Below are 18,187 nucleotides of genomic sequence, written 5' to 3' on the forward strand. Positions count from 1 at the left end.
CACTTGTCCCTCACTCCTCCTCCTCCCCCCCGCACTTGTCCCTCACTCCTCCTCCTCCCCCCGCACTTGTCCCTCAACCCTCCTCCTCCCCCCCGCACTTGTCCCTCAATCCTCCTCCTCCCGTCCGCACTTGTCCCTCAATCCTCCTCCTCCCGCCTGCACTTGTCCCTCACTTCTCCCTCCTCCCCCCCGCATTTGTCCCTCACTCCTCCTCCTCCCCCCGGCACTTGTCCCTCACTCCTCCCTCCTCCCCCCGCACTTGTCCCTCAACCCTCCTCCTCCTTCCCCGCACTTGCCCCTCAACCCTCCTCCTCCTTCCCCGCACTTGTCCCTCACTCCTCCTCCTCCCCCCGCACTTGTCCCTCACTCCTCCTCCTCCCCCCGCACTTGTCCCTCACTCCTCCCTCCTCCCCCCCGCACTTGTCCTTCAACCCTCCTCCTCCCCCCCGCACTTGTCCCTCAATCCTCCTCCTCCCCGCCCGCACTTGTCCCTCAATCCTCCTCCTCCCGCCTGCACTTGTCCCTCACTCCTCCCTCCTCCCCTGCACTTGTCCCTCACTCCTCCTCCTCCCCCCCGCACTTGTCCCTCAATCCTCCTCCTCCCGCCCGCACTTGTCCCTCACTCCTCCCTCCTCCCCTGCACTTGTCCCTCACTCCGCATCCTCCCCCCCGCACTTCTCCCTCAATCCTCCTCCTCCCCCGCACTTGTCCCTCAATCCTCCTCCTCCCGCCCGCACTTGTCCCTCACTCCTCCCTCCTCTCCCGCACTTGTCCCTCACTCCACCTCCTCCTCCCCGCACTTGTCCCTCAATCCCCCTCCTTCTCCCCGCACTTGTCCCTCACTCCTCCCTCCTCCCCCGCACTTGTCCCTCAATCCTCCTCCTCCCCCCTGCACTTGTCCCTCAATCCTCCTCCTCCCCCCGCACTTGTCCCTCACTCCTCCTCCACCCCCGCACTTGTCCCTCAATCCTCCTCCTCCCGCCCGCACTTGTCCCTCAATCCTCCTCCTCCCGCCCGCACTTGTCCCTCACTCCTCCCTCCTCTCCCGCACTTGTCCCTCACTCCACCTCCTCCTCCCCGCACTTGTCCCTCAATCCCCCTCCTTCTCCCCGCACTTGTCCCTCACTCCTCCCTCCTCCCCCGCACTTGTCCCTCAATCCTCCTCCTCCCCCCTGCACTTGTCCCTCAATCCTCCTCCTCCCCCGCACTTGTCCCTCACTCCTCCTCCACCCCCGCACTTGTCCCTCACTCCTCCCTCCTCCCCCCCGCACTTGTCCCTCAATCCTCCTCCTCCCTCCCGCACTTGTCCCTCAATCCTTCCCCCTACCCCTGTACTTGTCCCTCAATCCTCCTCCTCCCCCCGGACATGTCCCTCAATCCTCCTCCTCCCCCCGCACTTGTCCCTCACTCCCCCTGCCCGCACTTGTCCCTCAGTCCTCCTCCCCCGCACTTGTCCCTCAATCCTCCTCCTTCTCCCCGCACTTGTCCCTCACTCCTCCTCCTCCCTCCCGCACTTGTCCCTCACTCCCCCCGCCCCGCACGTGTCCCTCAATCCTCCTCCCCCCGCACTTGTCCCTCAATCCTCCTCCTCCCCCCGCACTTGTCCCTCACTCCCCCCCGCCCCGCACTTGTCCCTCAATCTTCCTCCTCCCCCCGCACTTGTCCCTCAATCCTCCTCCCCCGCACTTGTCTCTCAATCATCCTAATCCCCCCGCACTTGTCCCTCAATCCTCCTCCTCCCTCCCGCACTTGTCCCTCACTCCCCCCGCCCCGCACGTGTCCCTCAATCCTCCTCCCCCCGCACTTGTCCCTCAATCCTCCTCCTCCCCCCGCACTTGTCCCTCAATCCTCCTCCCCCGCACTTGTCTCTCAATCTTCCTAATCCCCCCGCACTTGTCCCTCACTCCCCCCGCCCCGCACGTGTCCCTCAATCCTCCTCCCCCCGCACTTGTCCCTCAATCCTCTTCCTCCCCCCGCACTTGTCCCTCACTCCCCCCGCCCCGCACTTGTCCCTCAATCCTCCTCCTCCCCGCACTTGTCCCTAACTCCTCCCCCCTCTCCCCGTACTTGTCCCTCAATCCTCCTCCTCCACCCGCACTTGTCCCTCACTCCTCCTCCTCCCTCCCGCACTTGTCCCTCAATCCTTCCCCCTCCCCCTGTACTTGTCCCTCAATCCTCCTCCTCCCCCCGGACATGTCCCTCAATCCTCCTCCACCCCCGCACTTGTCCCTCACTCCTCCCTCCTCCCCCCCGCACTTGTCCCTCAATCCTCCTCCTCCCCCCGCACTTGTCCCTCACTCCTCCCTCCTCCCCCCCGCACTTGTCCCTCACTCCCCCTCCTCCCCCCCGCACTTGTCCCTCAATCCTCCCCCCTCCCCCCCCGCACTTGTCCCTCAATCCTCCCCCCTCCCCGCACTTGTCCCTCACTCCCCCCCGCCCGCACTTGTCCCTCAGTCCTCCTCCCCCGCACTTGTCCCTCAATCCTCCTCCTTCTCCCCGCACTTGTCCCTCAATCCTCCTCCCCCGCACTTGTCCCTCAATCCTCCTCCTCCCCCCGCACTTGTCCCTCACTCCCCCCGCCCCGCACTTATCCCTCAATCCTCCTCCCCCGCACTTGTCCCTCAATCCTCCACCCACCCGCACTTGTCCCTCACTCCCCCCGCCCCGCACGTGTCCCTCAATCCTCCTCTCCCCGCACTTGTCCCTCAATCCTCCTCCTTCTCCCCGCACTTGTCCCTCACTCCCCCCGCCCCGCACTTGTCCCTCAATCCTCCTCCACCCCGCACTTGTCCCTAACTCCTCTCCCCTCCCCCCGTACTTGTCCCTCACTCCTCCTCCCCCCGCACTTGTCCCTCACTCCTCCCTCCTCCCCCCCGCACTTGTCCCTCACTCCTCCTCCTCCCCCCCGCACTTGTCCCTCAATCCTCCCCCCTCCCCCCCGCACTTGTCCCTCAATCCTCCCCCCTCCCCGCACTTGTCCCTCACTCCCCCCGCCTGCACTTGTCCCTCAGTCCTCCTCCCCCGCACTTGTCCCTCAATCCTCCTCCTTCTCCCCGCACTTGTCCCTCAATCCTCCTCCCCCGCACTTGTCCCTCAATCCTCCTCCTCCCCCCGCACTTGTCCCTCACTCCCCCCGCCCCGCACTTATCCCTCAATCCTCCTCCCCCGCACTTGTCCCTCAATCCTCCACCCACCCGCACTTGTCCCTCACTCCCCCCGCCCCGCACGTGTCCCTCAATCCTCCTCTCCCCGCACTTGTCCCTCAATCCTCCTCCTTCTCCCCGCACTTGTCCCTCACTCCCCCCGCCCCGCACTTGTCCCTCAATCCTCCTCCTCCCCGCACTTGTCCCTAACTCCTCCCCCCTCCCCCCGTACTTGTCCCTCACTCCTCCTCCCCCCACACTTGTCCCTCACTCCCCCCGCCCCGCACTTGTCCCTCAATCCTCCTCCTCCCCTTGCCGCAGCATTATCGGGGATGCAGTCACCTGTTAGTGGAGACGGACCGCTCACCTTCCGACCTCCTCGTCAGTCATCACGACTGGCTGGCGACTTTTGAAAGCAGGTGTGTTTCCCGATGACGTTGGGAATTCGGCCCATCCGGGCCGGAGAATAGCGGGCGTGATGGAGAGTCGCCTTTTGTCCTGAGTCGGGCGATTCTCCGAAGATTTCCGCAGGAACCACGACCACGCTCATTTGGCCGGTGGGGAGAATAGCGGGAGGGCGTCGGACCGGCGTTGCCGGGAAAAAAGGCGCCTCCCGCTATTCTCCGACCAGGCGTAGTTCATGAGAATCGCGGCCATTATCTTTTCCATGTCACCAGACTTGTAAAAAAAATTTTGTGCACTAATTACTGTTTTTTTCCAATTAAGGGGGAATTTAGCGTGGCCAATCCACCTAACGTGCACATCATTGGGTTGTGGGGGTTGTGGGGGTTGTGGGGAGAATGTACAAACTTGACACGGACAGTGACCCAGGGCTGAGATTCGAACCCGGCTGATCATAGAACATGGACCATAGAACAGTGCTGCACAGAACAGGGGCTTCGGCCTCAATGTTGTGCCGAGCATTGTCCGAACCCAAGATTAAGCTATCCCACTTAAGCTATTAGGGCAGCACGGTAGCATTGTGGATAGCACAATCGCTTCACAGCTCCAGGGTCCCAGGTTGAATTCCGGCTTGGTTCACTGTCTGTGTGGAGTCTGCACATCCTGCCCGTGTGTGCGTGGGTTTCCTCCGGGTGCTCTGGTTTCCTCCCACAGTCCAAAGATGTGCAGGTTAGGTGGATTGGCCATGATAAATTGCCCTGAGTGTCCAAAATTGCCCTTAATATTGGGTGGGGTTACAGAGTTATGGGGATAGGGTGGAGGTGTTGACCTTGGGTAGGGGGTAGGGTGCTCTTTCCAAGAGCCGGTGCAGACTCGATGGGCCGAATGGCCTCCTTCTGCACTGTAAATTCTATGTAAAACACTCCATATCATTCTGGTGTGCTCCATGTTCCTATCCAATAACTACTTGAAGGTTCCTAAAGTGTCTGACTCCACTATCACAGCAGGCAGTCCATTCCACACCCTAACCACTCTCTGAGTAAAGAACCTACCTCGGACATCCCTCCTATATCTCCCACCCTGAATCTTATCGTTATGCCCCCTTGTAACAGCTACATCCACCCAAGGTAATAATCTCTAACCCCCTCATCATTTTCTCAACCTCTTATGTCACCTCTCATCCTCCTCCGCTACAAAGAGAAAAGCTGTAACTCCCTCAACCTTTCCTCATAAGACCTATTCTGCAATCCAGGCAGCATCCTGGTAAATCTCCTTTGCACCCTTTCCAATGCTTCCACATCCTTCCTGTAATGAGGTGACCAGAACTGCACACAATGCTCTGAATGTGGTCTCAGCAGGGTGAGGAATAGTTGCAGCATAACCCCGCGGCTCTTAAACTCAAGCCCCCGTTAATAAACGCGAACACACTCTCAGCCTTCTTCACAGCTCTATCCACTTGAGTGGCAACCTTCAGAGATCTGTGGACATAAACCCCAAGATCTCTCTGTTCCTACACATTCCTCACAACCCTGCCGTTGACCCTGTAATCCACATTCAAATTTTTTCCACCAAAATGAATCACCTCAAAATTATCAGGGTTAAACTCCATCTGCCATTTTTCAGCCCAGCTCTGCATCCTAACAATGTCATTGATAAAAATCACAAAAAGCAGAACCCAGCACTGAACCCTGTGGGACACCGCTGGTACTGGTCTCCAGTCTGAAAATTTTCCATCCATCACCACCCTCTGTCTTCTCAGTGCCGCAGTCCCAGTGCTAGCCACTGTGCCGCATGCCACCCCTTTCACCTTCAGCAAAACGGGATGGGGCAATATTGTTTCAAATTCTCTGAGAAACAGACATCGCCAGTTGAACTGAAATGATTAGCAATCTGCTGATGTCATCCAGTAAAGATACTTGAGACTGTTGAACTATGTTAGATAAATACAAATATGATTGTTATTTCCCTTTGTATAGACAGGTTACGCCCAGGTAGTGGGGAAATGGGGTGAGGCCAATCATTTTTCTATGAGGAATAGATAAGGAGTTGGGGAAGCGGGTCCATCAATAAAAGAGGAGGCAAGTTGAGGGAGGCATAAATTAATCAGGGGTTGGGTTATCACTGCTGCCTCACAGCGCCAGAGAACTGGGTTCAATTCCTGCCTCGGTAGATTGTCTGTGTGGCGCTTGTACGTTCTCTCCGTGTCTTTGTGGGTTTCCTCTGTGCCCTCCGATTTCCTCCCACAGTCCAAAGATGTGCACATTAGGTGGATTGGTCATGCTAAATAGTCCCAGATGTGCCGGTTAGGGGGGGTTTCAGGGATTGGGCAGGGGAGTGGGCCTATTTCGGTTGCTCTTTCAGAGGGTCGGTGCAGACACACAAGGCCAAATAGCCTCCTTCTACACTGTCGGAATTCTATGGTTTTATAGTTTTATCTGGCTGAAGGTGCTGTATGGCCCAGGAATATTGGACACAAGCAGGCTAGCCAATGAAGCCAATAGATACACTTTGCTACAGCAGAAGCAGAGAATCCAGGGGAACATACTAATCCCACACCCCATCCTGAAGGACATTGTGCTCTGCTGCACATCACAATATGCAGCATGTGCTTTCCATGTCCCTTTGTCCTCTTTTCAATATTTGAAGATAATTGGTAAGGGGGTAGAAAAGACTAATGGAGATTTTTATATACTAAAGACTTACATGTACGCTCGGAGCCTAAGACGTCATCACTTTCCGTCTTATCTGGGTAGATGGCAGTAAGGGAAACATCATATTTGGTGGCAGGATCCAGGTTATCTAAAACCTGGCTTGTCTCTTTGCCATTTATAATCATCTGGAAGAATAGGCAGAAAGTGAAGGTCAAGATACGTTCAGTGCATGAAACCAATTTGTTTTCTGCAAACTGATTCCCTTAATTAAATGGAGATGTTTGAATTTGATATCACTCAGGGGGCCACAAGGACCTTAAAATCCTTTACCAACCCTTGGCTGCAGCCACCTTTCCCAGTGGCATTCCCTCGTGGTCATGTGGAGAATTTATGCAGAATATTAAATTGAAGGAATAAACTAATTTGGACGGTTTTGTTCATTACGCAAATGCTCTTCTTTGAGTGGGAACTGAGCCCAACATCTCAATACTAAAGAGCATATGGTCCGTGCGGAAAGCAGTTTTCTGATCACCTTCTAGTACAGTAATGCCATTCAGAAAGAATGTGCTGATGTTTCTGCAGGTTACGGTTCAAAGAGCTCATCCCACCCAATTGAGTTTTTGCCAATCTCCAAATTTTCCAGTCCTGCCCGTGACTGCGTGTCCCTGTTGGGAATGAAAAATACCCGCTGTTTTCAGTGTGATCATGCCACCACGACCAACAGAGAATGCAACTCATTAGCAAGTGTGGAAAGGATTACAAGGATACAATGAAACATCGTTGCTGGAAAGGAGGAACATTTTCAGACATATACAGATCTGGCTGACAGCGGTTTTGCTTCACACTCGTATGTTGCAAGGCAAATTTAAAAATCAGCTGGAGCTACACAGAGCAGAAAGTATGGATTTCATCACCTCTTTTTTGTCCCCTCCTGCAGATGGAACCCAGCTGATTCTGTACTGGTCCACATCCTCCGATCCATGATCCCAGTCCATCCGGAAACCTTTCCTCGTGATGTCCGAGAAGCGTAGGTTTAATGGTGGTGCGACAACCGCTGTGTGAGTAGAATGAGACCTTAAATGTACACATGTAGCAGAAAGGAAACAGAATCTGACAGAGTAGAAATGAGTAGAGGCCATCTGAGCAATGATTTGAGATACTAGTAATGATCGACAAGAACTTTTGATGGTGCTGGGATAGTCGCTGTGGGAGAAGAATGAGACCTTAAATGTACACGTGTAGCAGAAAGGTAACAGAATCTGACAGAGTTGAAATGATGAGGAAAGGGAGGCCATCTGAGCAAAGATTTGAGATACTGGCACTGATCACAAATAACATGCATTGATAACAGTGTCTTTAATGCAGTAAAATGTCCTGAGTCACTTCAGAACATAGAACATAGAACAGGACAGGCACTTCGGCATTCCATGTTGTGCCAACCTGTGAAACCACTGTCAAGCCCATCTACACTCTCCCATTAGCATCCATATGTTTATCCAATGACCATTTAAATGCCCTTAATATTGGTGCGTCCACTCCTGTTGCAGGCAGGGCATTCCGCTCCCTTACTATTCTCTGAGTAAAGAAGCTACCTCGGATGTCTGTCCCACATCTATCTCCCCTGAATTTAAAGCTATGTCTCCATGTGCTAATCATTATCATCCGAGGAAAAAGGCTCTCACTGTCCACCATATCTAATACTCTGCTTATCTTGTATGCCTCAATTAAGTGAGCTCTGAACCTTCTTCTCTCCAACGAAAACAGCCTCAAGTCCCTCAGCCTTCCCTCGTCAGATCTTCCCTCCAGACCAGGCAACATCCTGGTAAATCTCCTCTGCACCCTTTCCAATGCTTCTATATCCTTCCTATTATGCAGCGACCAGAACTGCACGCACTACTCCAAATGCAGACGCACCAGAGTTATGTACAGCTGCAACACAACCTCATGGCTCTGAAACTCAATCTCCCTACCAATATAAGCAAACATAGCAAATTCTTAATAGCACTATCTGCCTGAGTGGCAACTTTCAGCGATCAATGTGCATGGACACTGAGATCTCTCTGCTCATCCACACTACCAAGAATCTTACCATTAGCCCAGTACTCTGTCTTCCTGTTATTCTTTGCAAAATGAATCACCTCACACTTTTCTGCATTAAACTCCATTTGCCACCTGTCAGCCCAGCTCTGCAGCTTATCTATGTCCCTCTGTAACTTGCAACATCCTTCCGCACTGTCCACAACTCCAGCTAGTTTAGTGCCATCTGCAGATTTACTCACCCATCCTTCTACGCCCTCCTCCAGGCCATTTATAAAAATGACAAACAGCAGTGGCCCCAAAACAGTTCTTTGTGGTACACCACTAGTAACTGAACTCCGGCTGAACATTTCCTATCAAATTTGTCTTCTTCCAGCGAGCCAATTTCTGATCCACACTGCTAAATTACCCTGAATCCCATGTCTCCGTGTCTTCTGCAATGGCCCACCATGCGGAAGCTCATCAAACGCTTTACTGAAATCCATGTACACCAATCAACTGCTTTACCCTCGACCACCTGTTTGTCATCATCTCAAAGAACTCAATAAGATTTGTGAGGCACGACCTAACCTTCACAAAACCGTGTTGACAATCGCTAATCAAATTATTCCTTTCCAGATGATTATAAATTCTATCTCTTCTGAGACTTTCCAAGACATTGCCCACAACAGAGTAAGGCTCACTGGTCAATAGTTACTGGGGTTGTCTCTATTCCCCTTCTTGAACAAGGGGACAACATTTGCTGTCCTCCAACCTACTGGCACTATTCCTGTAGGCAAACATAACCAAAGGCTCAAAGCCAAAGGCTCAGCAATCTCTTCCCTGAATTCACAGAGAATTCTAGGATAAATCCCATCAAGCTCAGGGGACTTTATCTATTTTCATACTTTCCAGAATGGCTACCACCTCCTCCTTATGAACCTCAAGCCCTTTAAGTCGAGTAGCCTGTACCACATTATTCTCCTAAACAACATCGTCTTTTTCCTGTGTGAATACTGATGAAAAATATTCATTCAGCACCTCTCCTATCTCCTCGGACCCCACGCACAACTAGCCTTGACAGGCCCACCTCTTACCCTCGTAATTCTTTTATTCCTGCCAAATATTTCTCTTGTCCCCTCCTGGCTCTTCTTCGCTCTCTCTTTAGATCCTTCCTTGCTAACTTGTAACTCTCGAGCGCCCTAACTGAACCTTCACGTCTCATCTTTACATAAGCCTCCTTCTTCCTCTTGACAAGTGATTCAACTACTTGAGTAAAACACGGTTCCCTCGCTTGATGACTTCCTCCCTGCCTGACAGGCACATAAGAACATAAGAACTAGGGGCAGGAGTAGGCCTCATGGCCCCTCAAGCCTGCCCCACCAGCATGTTTTAATATTTTATCATTTAATTAATAATGCTGTTTGCTCTGATTCCTACCAAAGTGGATAACCTCACATTTGTCAACATGGTATTCCATCTGCCAGAACCTAGTCCATTCACTTAACCCATCCAAATCCCTCTGCAGACCTCCAGTATGCCCTGCACTTATTGCTGTACCACTCATCTTAGTGTTGTCTGCAAACTTGGACATGTTGCCCTTCGTCCCCAACTCCAAATAATTGAAGCAAATTGCGAACAATTGCGGGCCCAGCACTGATCCCTGATAGAAACCACAAGCTACTGATTGCCAACCAGAGAAGCACCCATTAATGCCCACTCTTTGCTTTCTATTAATTAACCAATCCTCTATCCATGCGACTACTTTACATTTAATGCATGCATCTTCATCGTATGCTGCAACCTTTTGTGTGGCACTTTGCCAAATGTTTTCTTGAAATCCAGATATACCACATCCATTAGCTCCCCATTATCTACCGCTTTCGAAGGTCCTCAAAAAATTACACTCAATTAGTAAGGCACAACCTTCCCTTTATGAACCCATGCTAAATCTGCCCAATGGGACAATTTCCATCCAGACGTCTCGCTATTTCTTCTCATGATAGATTCCAGCATCTTCCCTACTACCGAAGTTAAGCTAACTGGCCTATAATTACCCCCTCTCTGCCTATCCCCTTTTTTAAACAGTGGTGTCACGTTTGCTAATTTCCAATCCGCTGGGACCATCCCAGAGTCGAGTGAAGTTTAGTAAATTATCACTAGTGCATTTGCAATTTCCCTAGCCATCTCTTTTTGCACTCTGTGACGCATTCCATCAGGGCCAGGAGACCTGTCTACCTTTAGCCCTGTGAGCTTGCCCACCACTATCTCCTTCGTAAAAACAATCATCTCAAGGTCCTCACCTGTCATAGTCTCATTTCTATCAGTCACTGGCATGTTGTGTCTTCCACTGTGAAGACAGACCCTAAAAACCTGTTCAGTTCCTCAGCCATTTCCTCAACTCCCATTATTAAATCACGCTTCTAATCCTCTACAGGACAGATATTTACGTGAAAAGCCCCTAGTTGCCACATTCCGGCACCTGTTCACTCTCATAATCTATCTTACTCTTATTTATAGCTTTTGTAGTAGCTTTCTGTTGCCCCCTAAAGATTTCCCAGTCCTCTAGTCTCCCACTAATCTTTGCCACTTTGGATGCTTTTTCCTTCAATTTGATACTCTCCCTTATTTCCTTAGATATCCACGATCGATTTTCCCTCTTTCTACCGTCCTTCCTTTTTGTTGGTATAAACTGTGAAAAATCGCTTGGAAGGTTCTCCACATTTCCTCAACTGTTTCACCATAAAGTTTTTGCTCCCAGTCTACCTTAGCTAGCTCTTCTGTCATCTCATTGTAATCTGCTTTGTTTGAGCACAAAACATTACTGTTTGATTTCACCTTCTCATCCTCCATCTGTATTTTAAATTCCACCATACTGTGATCACTCCTTGCGAGAGGATCCCTAACTATGAGATCATTAGTCAATCCTGTCTCATGATACAGGACCAGAACTAGGACTGCTTGTTCCTTTGTAGGTTCTATTACATAATGTTCCAGGAAACTATCACGGATACATTCTGTAAACTCTTCCTCCAGGCTGCCTTGACCAACCTGGTTAAACCAATCAACATGTAGATTAAAATACCCCTTGATAACGACTGCACCATTTCTGCATGCGTCAGTTATTTCTTTGTTTATTGCCTGCCCCACCATGCTTTTACTGTTTGGTGGCCTATAGACTTCTCCTATCAGTGACTTTTTCACCTTCCTATTCTAAATTTCCACCCAATTGGATTCAACCTTGTCCTCCATAGCACCGGAACCATCCCTTACTATTGCCCGGATGTCATCCTTAATAACAGAGCTACACCACCCTTACCATCCACTCAGTCCTTCTGAATAGTTCAATATTCATCAAGGACTACTATAAAAGTCCTTAAGGTCTTGCTCACCCCCTCCGAGTCCCCAACTAAGTTCTAATCCCCATCAACCACTTTCCCTTCCATCGCTGCCTCCCTTTGTCTGAGCTGCTGAGCAAGCATCCTACTGGCCTTTTCCCCGTGCTTGCACATCGCTCCCTTCACCTTTCTGAGTTCCTCCACTGCCTTTCCTGTAGTTAACAAACTAAATTCTGCCTGCAGCCTCCGGCGTTCCCTCAACAGCCCTGGCTCTGGCGCCTTCACATACTTCCTACCCACTCGTAGGCTCTCTCTTACCAGTCGGTCCGTCCTGTCCCTGTGAGTCCGGATCTAGATCAGCTCCCCTCTCACCACCGCCTTCAGTGGTTCCTAGACCACTGCTGCTGAGACCTCCCTCGTATCGTTTACCTGCAGGTAGTTCAGCATCCACTTCCTCAATCTCTCGCAGACCACTTCGTCCGCCAACAGCCCCTCATCCAATCTCCACTGTGGGCGCGGCTTACTGTCCATACTGACCTGCAGGTCCACCCAGTACGGAGCATGGTCCAATATCGTAATTGCCGAATAGCCCATATCCACCACCCTCATCAACAGGGCCCTGCCCCCAACAAAGAAATCTATCCAGGATTACACCTTGTGAACGTGGGAGAAGAAAGAAAATTCCCTGGCTCTTGGCTGCCTAAATCTCCATGAACCGTTTCGGCTCCTTTGCCATTGCTGGCACCTTGCCCGTTCTCGAACATGACCGGTCCACGCCTAGATCATTAACCATGTTGAAATCCCCACCCATAATCAGCCTGTGCGATCATCCCAGGTTGAGGGTCCCACTGAACTTTGGGAAAGGTTGACAGGGTTTATTGCTGCTGTTGCACGGTATGAAAATTCAACAAAACATTTTTCCCTCACAAAAGACAAGGTAAAAGTGATGTAAAAACAAAAAATGCTGAAAATGCTCAGCTGGTCTGGCAACACCTGAAGAGGGAGAAAAAAAAGTCAACAGGTTTTTAGCACATGTGAGGTGATTTAAAAAAGTGGGAAGGTCTGTCAGGGGGTGGAGGGCAGGAGAAAATAAATGAATAAGAGTTGTCAATGTGGGGAATGGGACAAGATGTGGCCAGAGGAGGCGTGAATCACAGAATAATGAGCAGCTGCTGTCTCAATGGGCAGCACGGTAGCACTGTGGATAGCACAAATGCTTCACAGCTCCAGGGTCCCAGGTTCGATTCCCGGCTGGGTCACTGTCTGTGTGGAGTCTGCACGTTCTCCCTGTGTGTGCGTGGGTTTCCTCCGGGTGCTCCGGTTTCCTCCCACAGTCCAAAGATGTGCAGGTTAGGTGAATTGGACAGCCTAAATTGCCCTCAGGGTCCAAATTGCCCTTAGTGTTAGGTGGGGTTACTGGGTTATGGGGACAGGGTGGAGGTATGGGCTTGGGTAGGGTACTCTTTCCAAGAGCCAGTGCAGACTCGATGGGCTGAATGGCCTCCTTCTGCACTGTAAATTCTATGTAAATTCTGTGAAAGCAGAAACAAGAGAAAAAAGGGTTAAAATCAAAACTTGCAAAGGGAAAGGAACCAAAATGAGGCCTGAGATAGTGATGTAAAATTGTTGAACACGGTGTTGAGTCCAGGATGCTATAAAGCACCTCATGGAAAGTTGAGGCGGTGTTTGTCAAACTCTATTGGAATAATGCTGCTGATCAAGGACAGAGAGACCAGCAAGGCAGCAAGGCTAAATAAAGGAGATGCAAGCTGAAATGTTGGATACTGACATAAAGCAGAGCGGCTTCACATGTCGGGGTAAAGGATTGGGGGTGGGGGAAAGGGATTGAAGTAAGTTACTGCAAAGGGTCACTAAACTCAACAGCAGAAACAGATCAAAAAAATATGTGTTTCACTGGAGAATTAAGTTTCAGGAATATTGCGAGTCAATAAGGTAACATTCCATAAAATACGGGCAGGTTTACTGCGGTTGATTGGGCGGAATTCTCATGAACGCGCTGAAATCGGGAGTTCCGTCGTAAAGTCGGCGGAGTTTTACGACGGCTCCCGACGGTCCCGTTCCCGACCGATTCCGGGTCCGAAAATGGGCTAGGAGCGCATGGGGAGAATGTGCAAACTTGACATGGACAGTGACCCAGGGCCGGGATTCGAACCCGGCTTATCATAGAACATGGACCATAGAACAGTGCAGCAGAGAACAGGGGCTTCGGCCCTCGATGTTGTGCCGAGCATTGTCCGAACCCAAGATTAAGCTATCCCACTCCATGTCATTCTGGTGTACTCCATGTTCCTGTCCAATAACTACTTGAAAGTTCCTAAAGTGTCCGACTCCACTATCACAGCAGGCAGTCCATTCCACACCCTAACCGCTCTCTTCCTATAATTCCCTCCTATATCTCCCATCCTGAATCTTATAGTTATGCCCCCTTGTAACAGCTACATCCACCCAAGGGAATAGTCTCTGAACGTCCACTGTATCTAACCCCATCTTCATTTTCTCAACCTCTATTATGTTGCTTCTCATTCTCCTCTGCTCCAAAGAGAAAAGCCCTAACTCTTTCAACCTTTCCTCATAAGACCTATTCTGCAATTCAGGCAGCATCCTGGTAATTCTCCTTTACACCCTTTCCAATGCTTCCACATCCTTCCTGTAATGAAGTGACCAGAACTGCACACAATGCTCCAAATGTGGTCTCAGCAGGGTGAGGAATAGTTGCAGCATAACCCCGCGGTTCTTAAACTCAAGCCCCCGTTAATAAACGCTAACCTACTATAAGCCTTCTTCACGCTGTATCAACTTGAGTGGCAACCTTCAGAAATCTGTGGACATGAACCCCAAGATCTCGCTGTTCCTCCACATTCCTCAGAACCCTGCCGTTCACCCTGTAATCCGCATTCAAATTTTTTCCACCAAAATGAATCACCTCGCACTTATCAGGGTTAAACTCCATCTGCCATTTTTCGGCCCAGCTCTGCATCGTATCAATGTCATTGATAAAAATCACAAATAGCAGAGGACTCAGCACTGATCCCTGTGGTACACCGCTGATAACTGGTCTCCAGTCTGAAAATTTTCCATCCATCACCACCCTCTGTCTTCTCAGTGCCGCAGTCCCAGTGCTAGCCACTGTGCCACATGCCGCCCCTTTCACCTTCAGCAAAACGGGATGGGGCAATATTGTTTCAAGTTCTATGAAAACAAACATCACTAGTTTAACTTAAATGATTAGCAATCTGCTGATGTCATCCAGTAAAGTTACTTGAGACTGTTAAACAATGTTAGATAAATACAAATATGATTCTTATTTCCCTTTGGATAGACAAGTTACGCCCAGGTAGTGGGGAAATGGGGTGAGGCCAATCATTTTCCTATAAGGAATAGATAAGGGGTTGGGGAAGTGGGTCCATAAATAAAAGAGGAGGCAAGTTGAAAGAGGGATAGATTAATCAGGGGTTGGGTTATCACTGCTGCCTCACAACGCCAGAGAACTGGGCTCAATTCCTGCCTCGGTAGATTGTCTGTGTGGCACTTGTACGTTTTCTCCGTGTCTTTGTGGGTTTCCTCAGGGTCCTCCGATTCCTCCCACAGTCCAAAGATGAGTACATTAGGTGGATTGGTCATGCTAAATAGTCCCAGATGTGCCGGTTAGGGGGGGAGGGTTTCAGGGATTGGGCAGGGGAGTGGGCCTAATTAGGTTGCTCTTACAGAGGGTTGATGCAGACACACAAGGCCAAATAGCCTCCTTCTACACTGTCGGAATTCTGTGGTTTTATAGTTTTATCTGGCTGAAGGTGCAGTATGGCCCAGGAATATTGGACACAAGCAGGCTAGCCAATGAAGCCAATAGATACACTTTGCTACAGCAGAAGCAGAGAATCCAGGGGAACATACTAATCCCACACCCCACCCTGAAGGACATTGTGATCTGCTGCATATCACAATATGCAGCATGTGCTTTCCATGTCCCTTTGTTCTCTTTTCAAAACTTGAAGATAATTGGTAAGGGGGTAGGAAAGACAAATGGAGATTTTTATATACTAAAGACTTACATGTACGCTGGGAGGCTGAGATGTCATCACTTTCCTTCTTGTATGGGTAGATGGTAGTAAGGGTAACATCATAATTGGTGTCAGGATCCAGGTTATCTAAAACCAGGCTTGTCTCATTGCCATTTATAATCATCTGGAAGAATAGGCATAAAGCGAAGGTCAAGATACGTTCAGTGCATGAAACCAATTTGTTTTCTGCCAACTGATTCCCTTAATTAAATGGGGATGTTTGAATTTGATATCACTCAGGGGGCCACAAGGATCTTAAAATCCTTTACCAACCCTTGGCTGCAGCCACCTTTCCCAGTGGCATTCCCTCATGGTCATGTGGAGTATTTCTGCAGAAAATTGAATTGAAGGAATGAACTAATTTGGACGGTTTTGTTCATTACGCAAATGCTTTTCTTTGAGTGGGAACTGAGCCCAACATCTCAATACTAAAGAGCATATGGTCCGTGCGGCAAGCAGTTTTTTGATCACCTTCTAGTACAGTAATTCCATTCAGAAAGAATGTGCTGATGTTTCTGCAGGTTACGGTTCAAAGAGCTCATCCCACCCAATTGAGTTTTGGCCAATCTCCAAATATTCCAGTCCTGCACGAGTCTGTGCGTGTCCCTGTTGGGAATGGAAAATACCTGCTGTTTTCAGTGTGATCATGCCCCCACGGCCAACAGAGAATGCAACTCATTAGCAAGTGTGGAAAGGATTACAAGGATGCAATGAAGCATCGTTCCTGGAAAGGAGGAACATTTTCATACATATACAGATCTGGCTGACAGCGGTTTTCCTTCACACTCACATATGTTGCAAGGCAAATTTAAAAATCAGCTGGAGCTACACAGAAGCAGAAAGTATGGATTTCATCACCTCTTTTTTGTTCCCTCCTGCAGATGGAACCCAGCTGATTCTGTACTGGACCATCTCGTCCGATCCATGTTCCCAGTCCATCCGGAAACCTTTCCTCCTGATGTCCGAGAAGCGTAGGTTTGATGGTGGTGCGACAACCGCTGTGCGAGAAGAATGAGACCTTAAATGTACACATGTAGCAGAAAGGTAACAGAATCTGACAGAGTAGAAATGATGAGGGAATGGAGCCCATCTGAGCAAAGATTTGAGATACTGATAATGATCGCCAATAACTTGCATTTATAACAGTGCCTTTAATGCAGTAAAACGTCACGAAGCACTTCAGAACATAGAACATAGAACAGGACAGGCCCTTCGGCCCTCCATGTTGTGCCAACCTGTGAAACCACTGTCAAGCCCATCTACACTATTCTCTTATCATCCGTATGTTTATCCAATGACCATTTAAATGCCCTTAATATTGGCGAGTCCACTACTGTTGCAGGCAGGGCATTCCGCTCCCTTACTATTCTCTGAGTAAAGAAGCTACCTCTGACATCTGTCCTATATCTATCTCCCCTCAATTTAAAGCTATGTCTCCATGTGCTAATCATTACCATCCGAGGAAAAAGGCTCTCACTGTCCACTATATCTAATGCTCTGGTTATCTTGTTTGCCTAAATTAAGTCAGCTCTTAACCTTCTTCTCCCTAATGACAACAGCCTCAAGTCCCTCAGCCTTCCCTCATAAGTTCTTCCCTCTATACCAGGCAACATCCTGGTAAATCTCTTCTTCACCCTTTCCAATGCTTCCACATCCTTCCGATAATGTGGTGACCAGAACTGCACGCACTAATCCAAATGCAGATGCAACAGAGTTTTATACAGCTGCAACATGACCTCATGGCTCCGAAACTCAATCTCTCTTCCAATTAAATCTAACATACCAAATTCGTAATCGCCCTATCTACTGGAGTGGCAACTTTCAGGGATCTATGTGCATGGACACCGAGATCTCTCTGCTCATCCACACTACCAAGAATCTTACCATTAGCCCAGTAATCTGTCTTCCTGTTGTTCCTTCCAAAATGAATCACCTCACACTTTTCTACATTAATCTCCATTTGCCACCTGTCAGCCCAGCTGTGCAGCTTATCTATGTCCCTCTGTAACTTGCAACATCCTTCCGCACTGTCCACAAAAACGAGTTTAGTGCCATCTACAGATTTACTCACTCATCCTTCGATGCCCTCCTCCAGGCCATTTATAAAAATGACAAACAGCAGTGGCCCCAAAACAGTTCTTTGTGGTACACCACTAGTAACTGAACTCCGGCTGAACATTTCCTATCAACTTTGTCTTCTTCCAGCTAGCCAATTTCTGATCCAAACTGCTAAATCACCCTGAATCCCATGTCTCCGTGTCTTCTGCAATAGCCTACATTGGGGAAGCTCATCAAATGCTTTACTGAAATCCATGGACACCAATCAACTGCTTTACCCTCGACCACCTGTTTGGTCACCTTCTCAAAGAACTCAATGAGGTTTGTGAGGCACGACCTACCCTTCACAAAACGGTGTTGACGATCTCGAATCAAATTATTCCTTTCCAGATGATTATATATCCTATCTGTTATGAACCTTTACAAGACATTGCCCACAACAGAGGTAAGGTTGACTTTCCTATAGTTACTGGGGCTATCTCTATTCCCCTTCTTGAACA

At 49.5% G+C, this 18,187-nt stretch overlaps 1 protein-coding gene across 1 annotated transcript in view; it reads right to left on the reverse strand.

Annotated features, from left to right (window-relative positions):
• The window catches only part of LOC119963790, a 1,053,439-nt gene that overhangs the window by 303,727 nt on the left and 731,525 nt on the right, over window positions 1-18,187 (reverse strand). Inside the window, exons 103-106 of the mRNA XM_038793076.1 lie at window positions 16,488-16,627; window positions 15,621-15,753; window positions 7,111-7,250; window positions 6,249-6,381 (exon numbers count right to left, since the gene is read on the reverse strand). Coding sequence (XP_038649004.1) covers window positions 6,249-6,381; window positions 7,111-7,250; window positions 15,621-15,753; window positions 16,488-16,627 — 546 coding nt within the window. The remainder of the gene's footprint in view (window positions 1-6,248; window positions 6,382-7,110; window positions 7,251-15,620; window positions 15,754-16,487; window positions 16,628-18,187) is intronic.

This window comes from Scyliorhinus canicula, chromosome 3 (assembly GCF_902713615.1).
Source record: "Scyliorhinus canicula chromosome 3, sScyCan1.1, whole genome shotgun sequence".
Taxonomy (NCBI): Eukaryota; Metazoa; Chordata; class Chondrichthyes; order Carcharhiniformes; family Scyliorhinidae; genus Scyliorhinus; species Scyliorhinus canicula.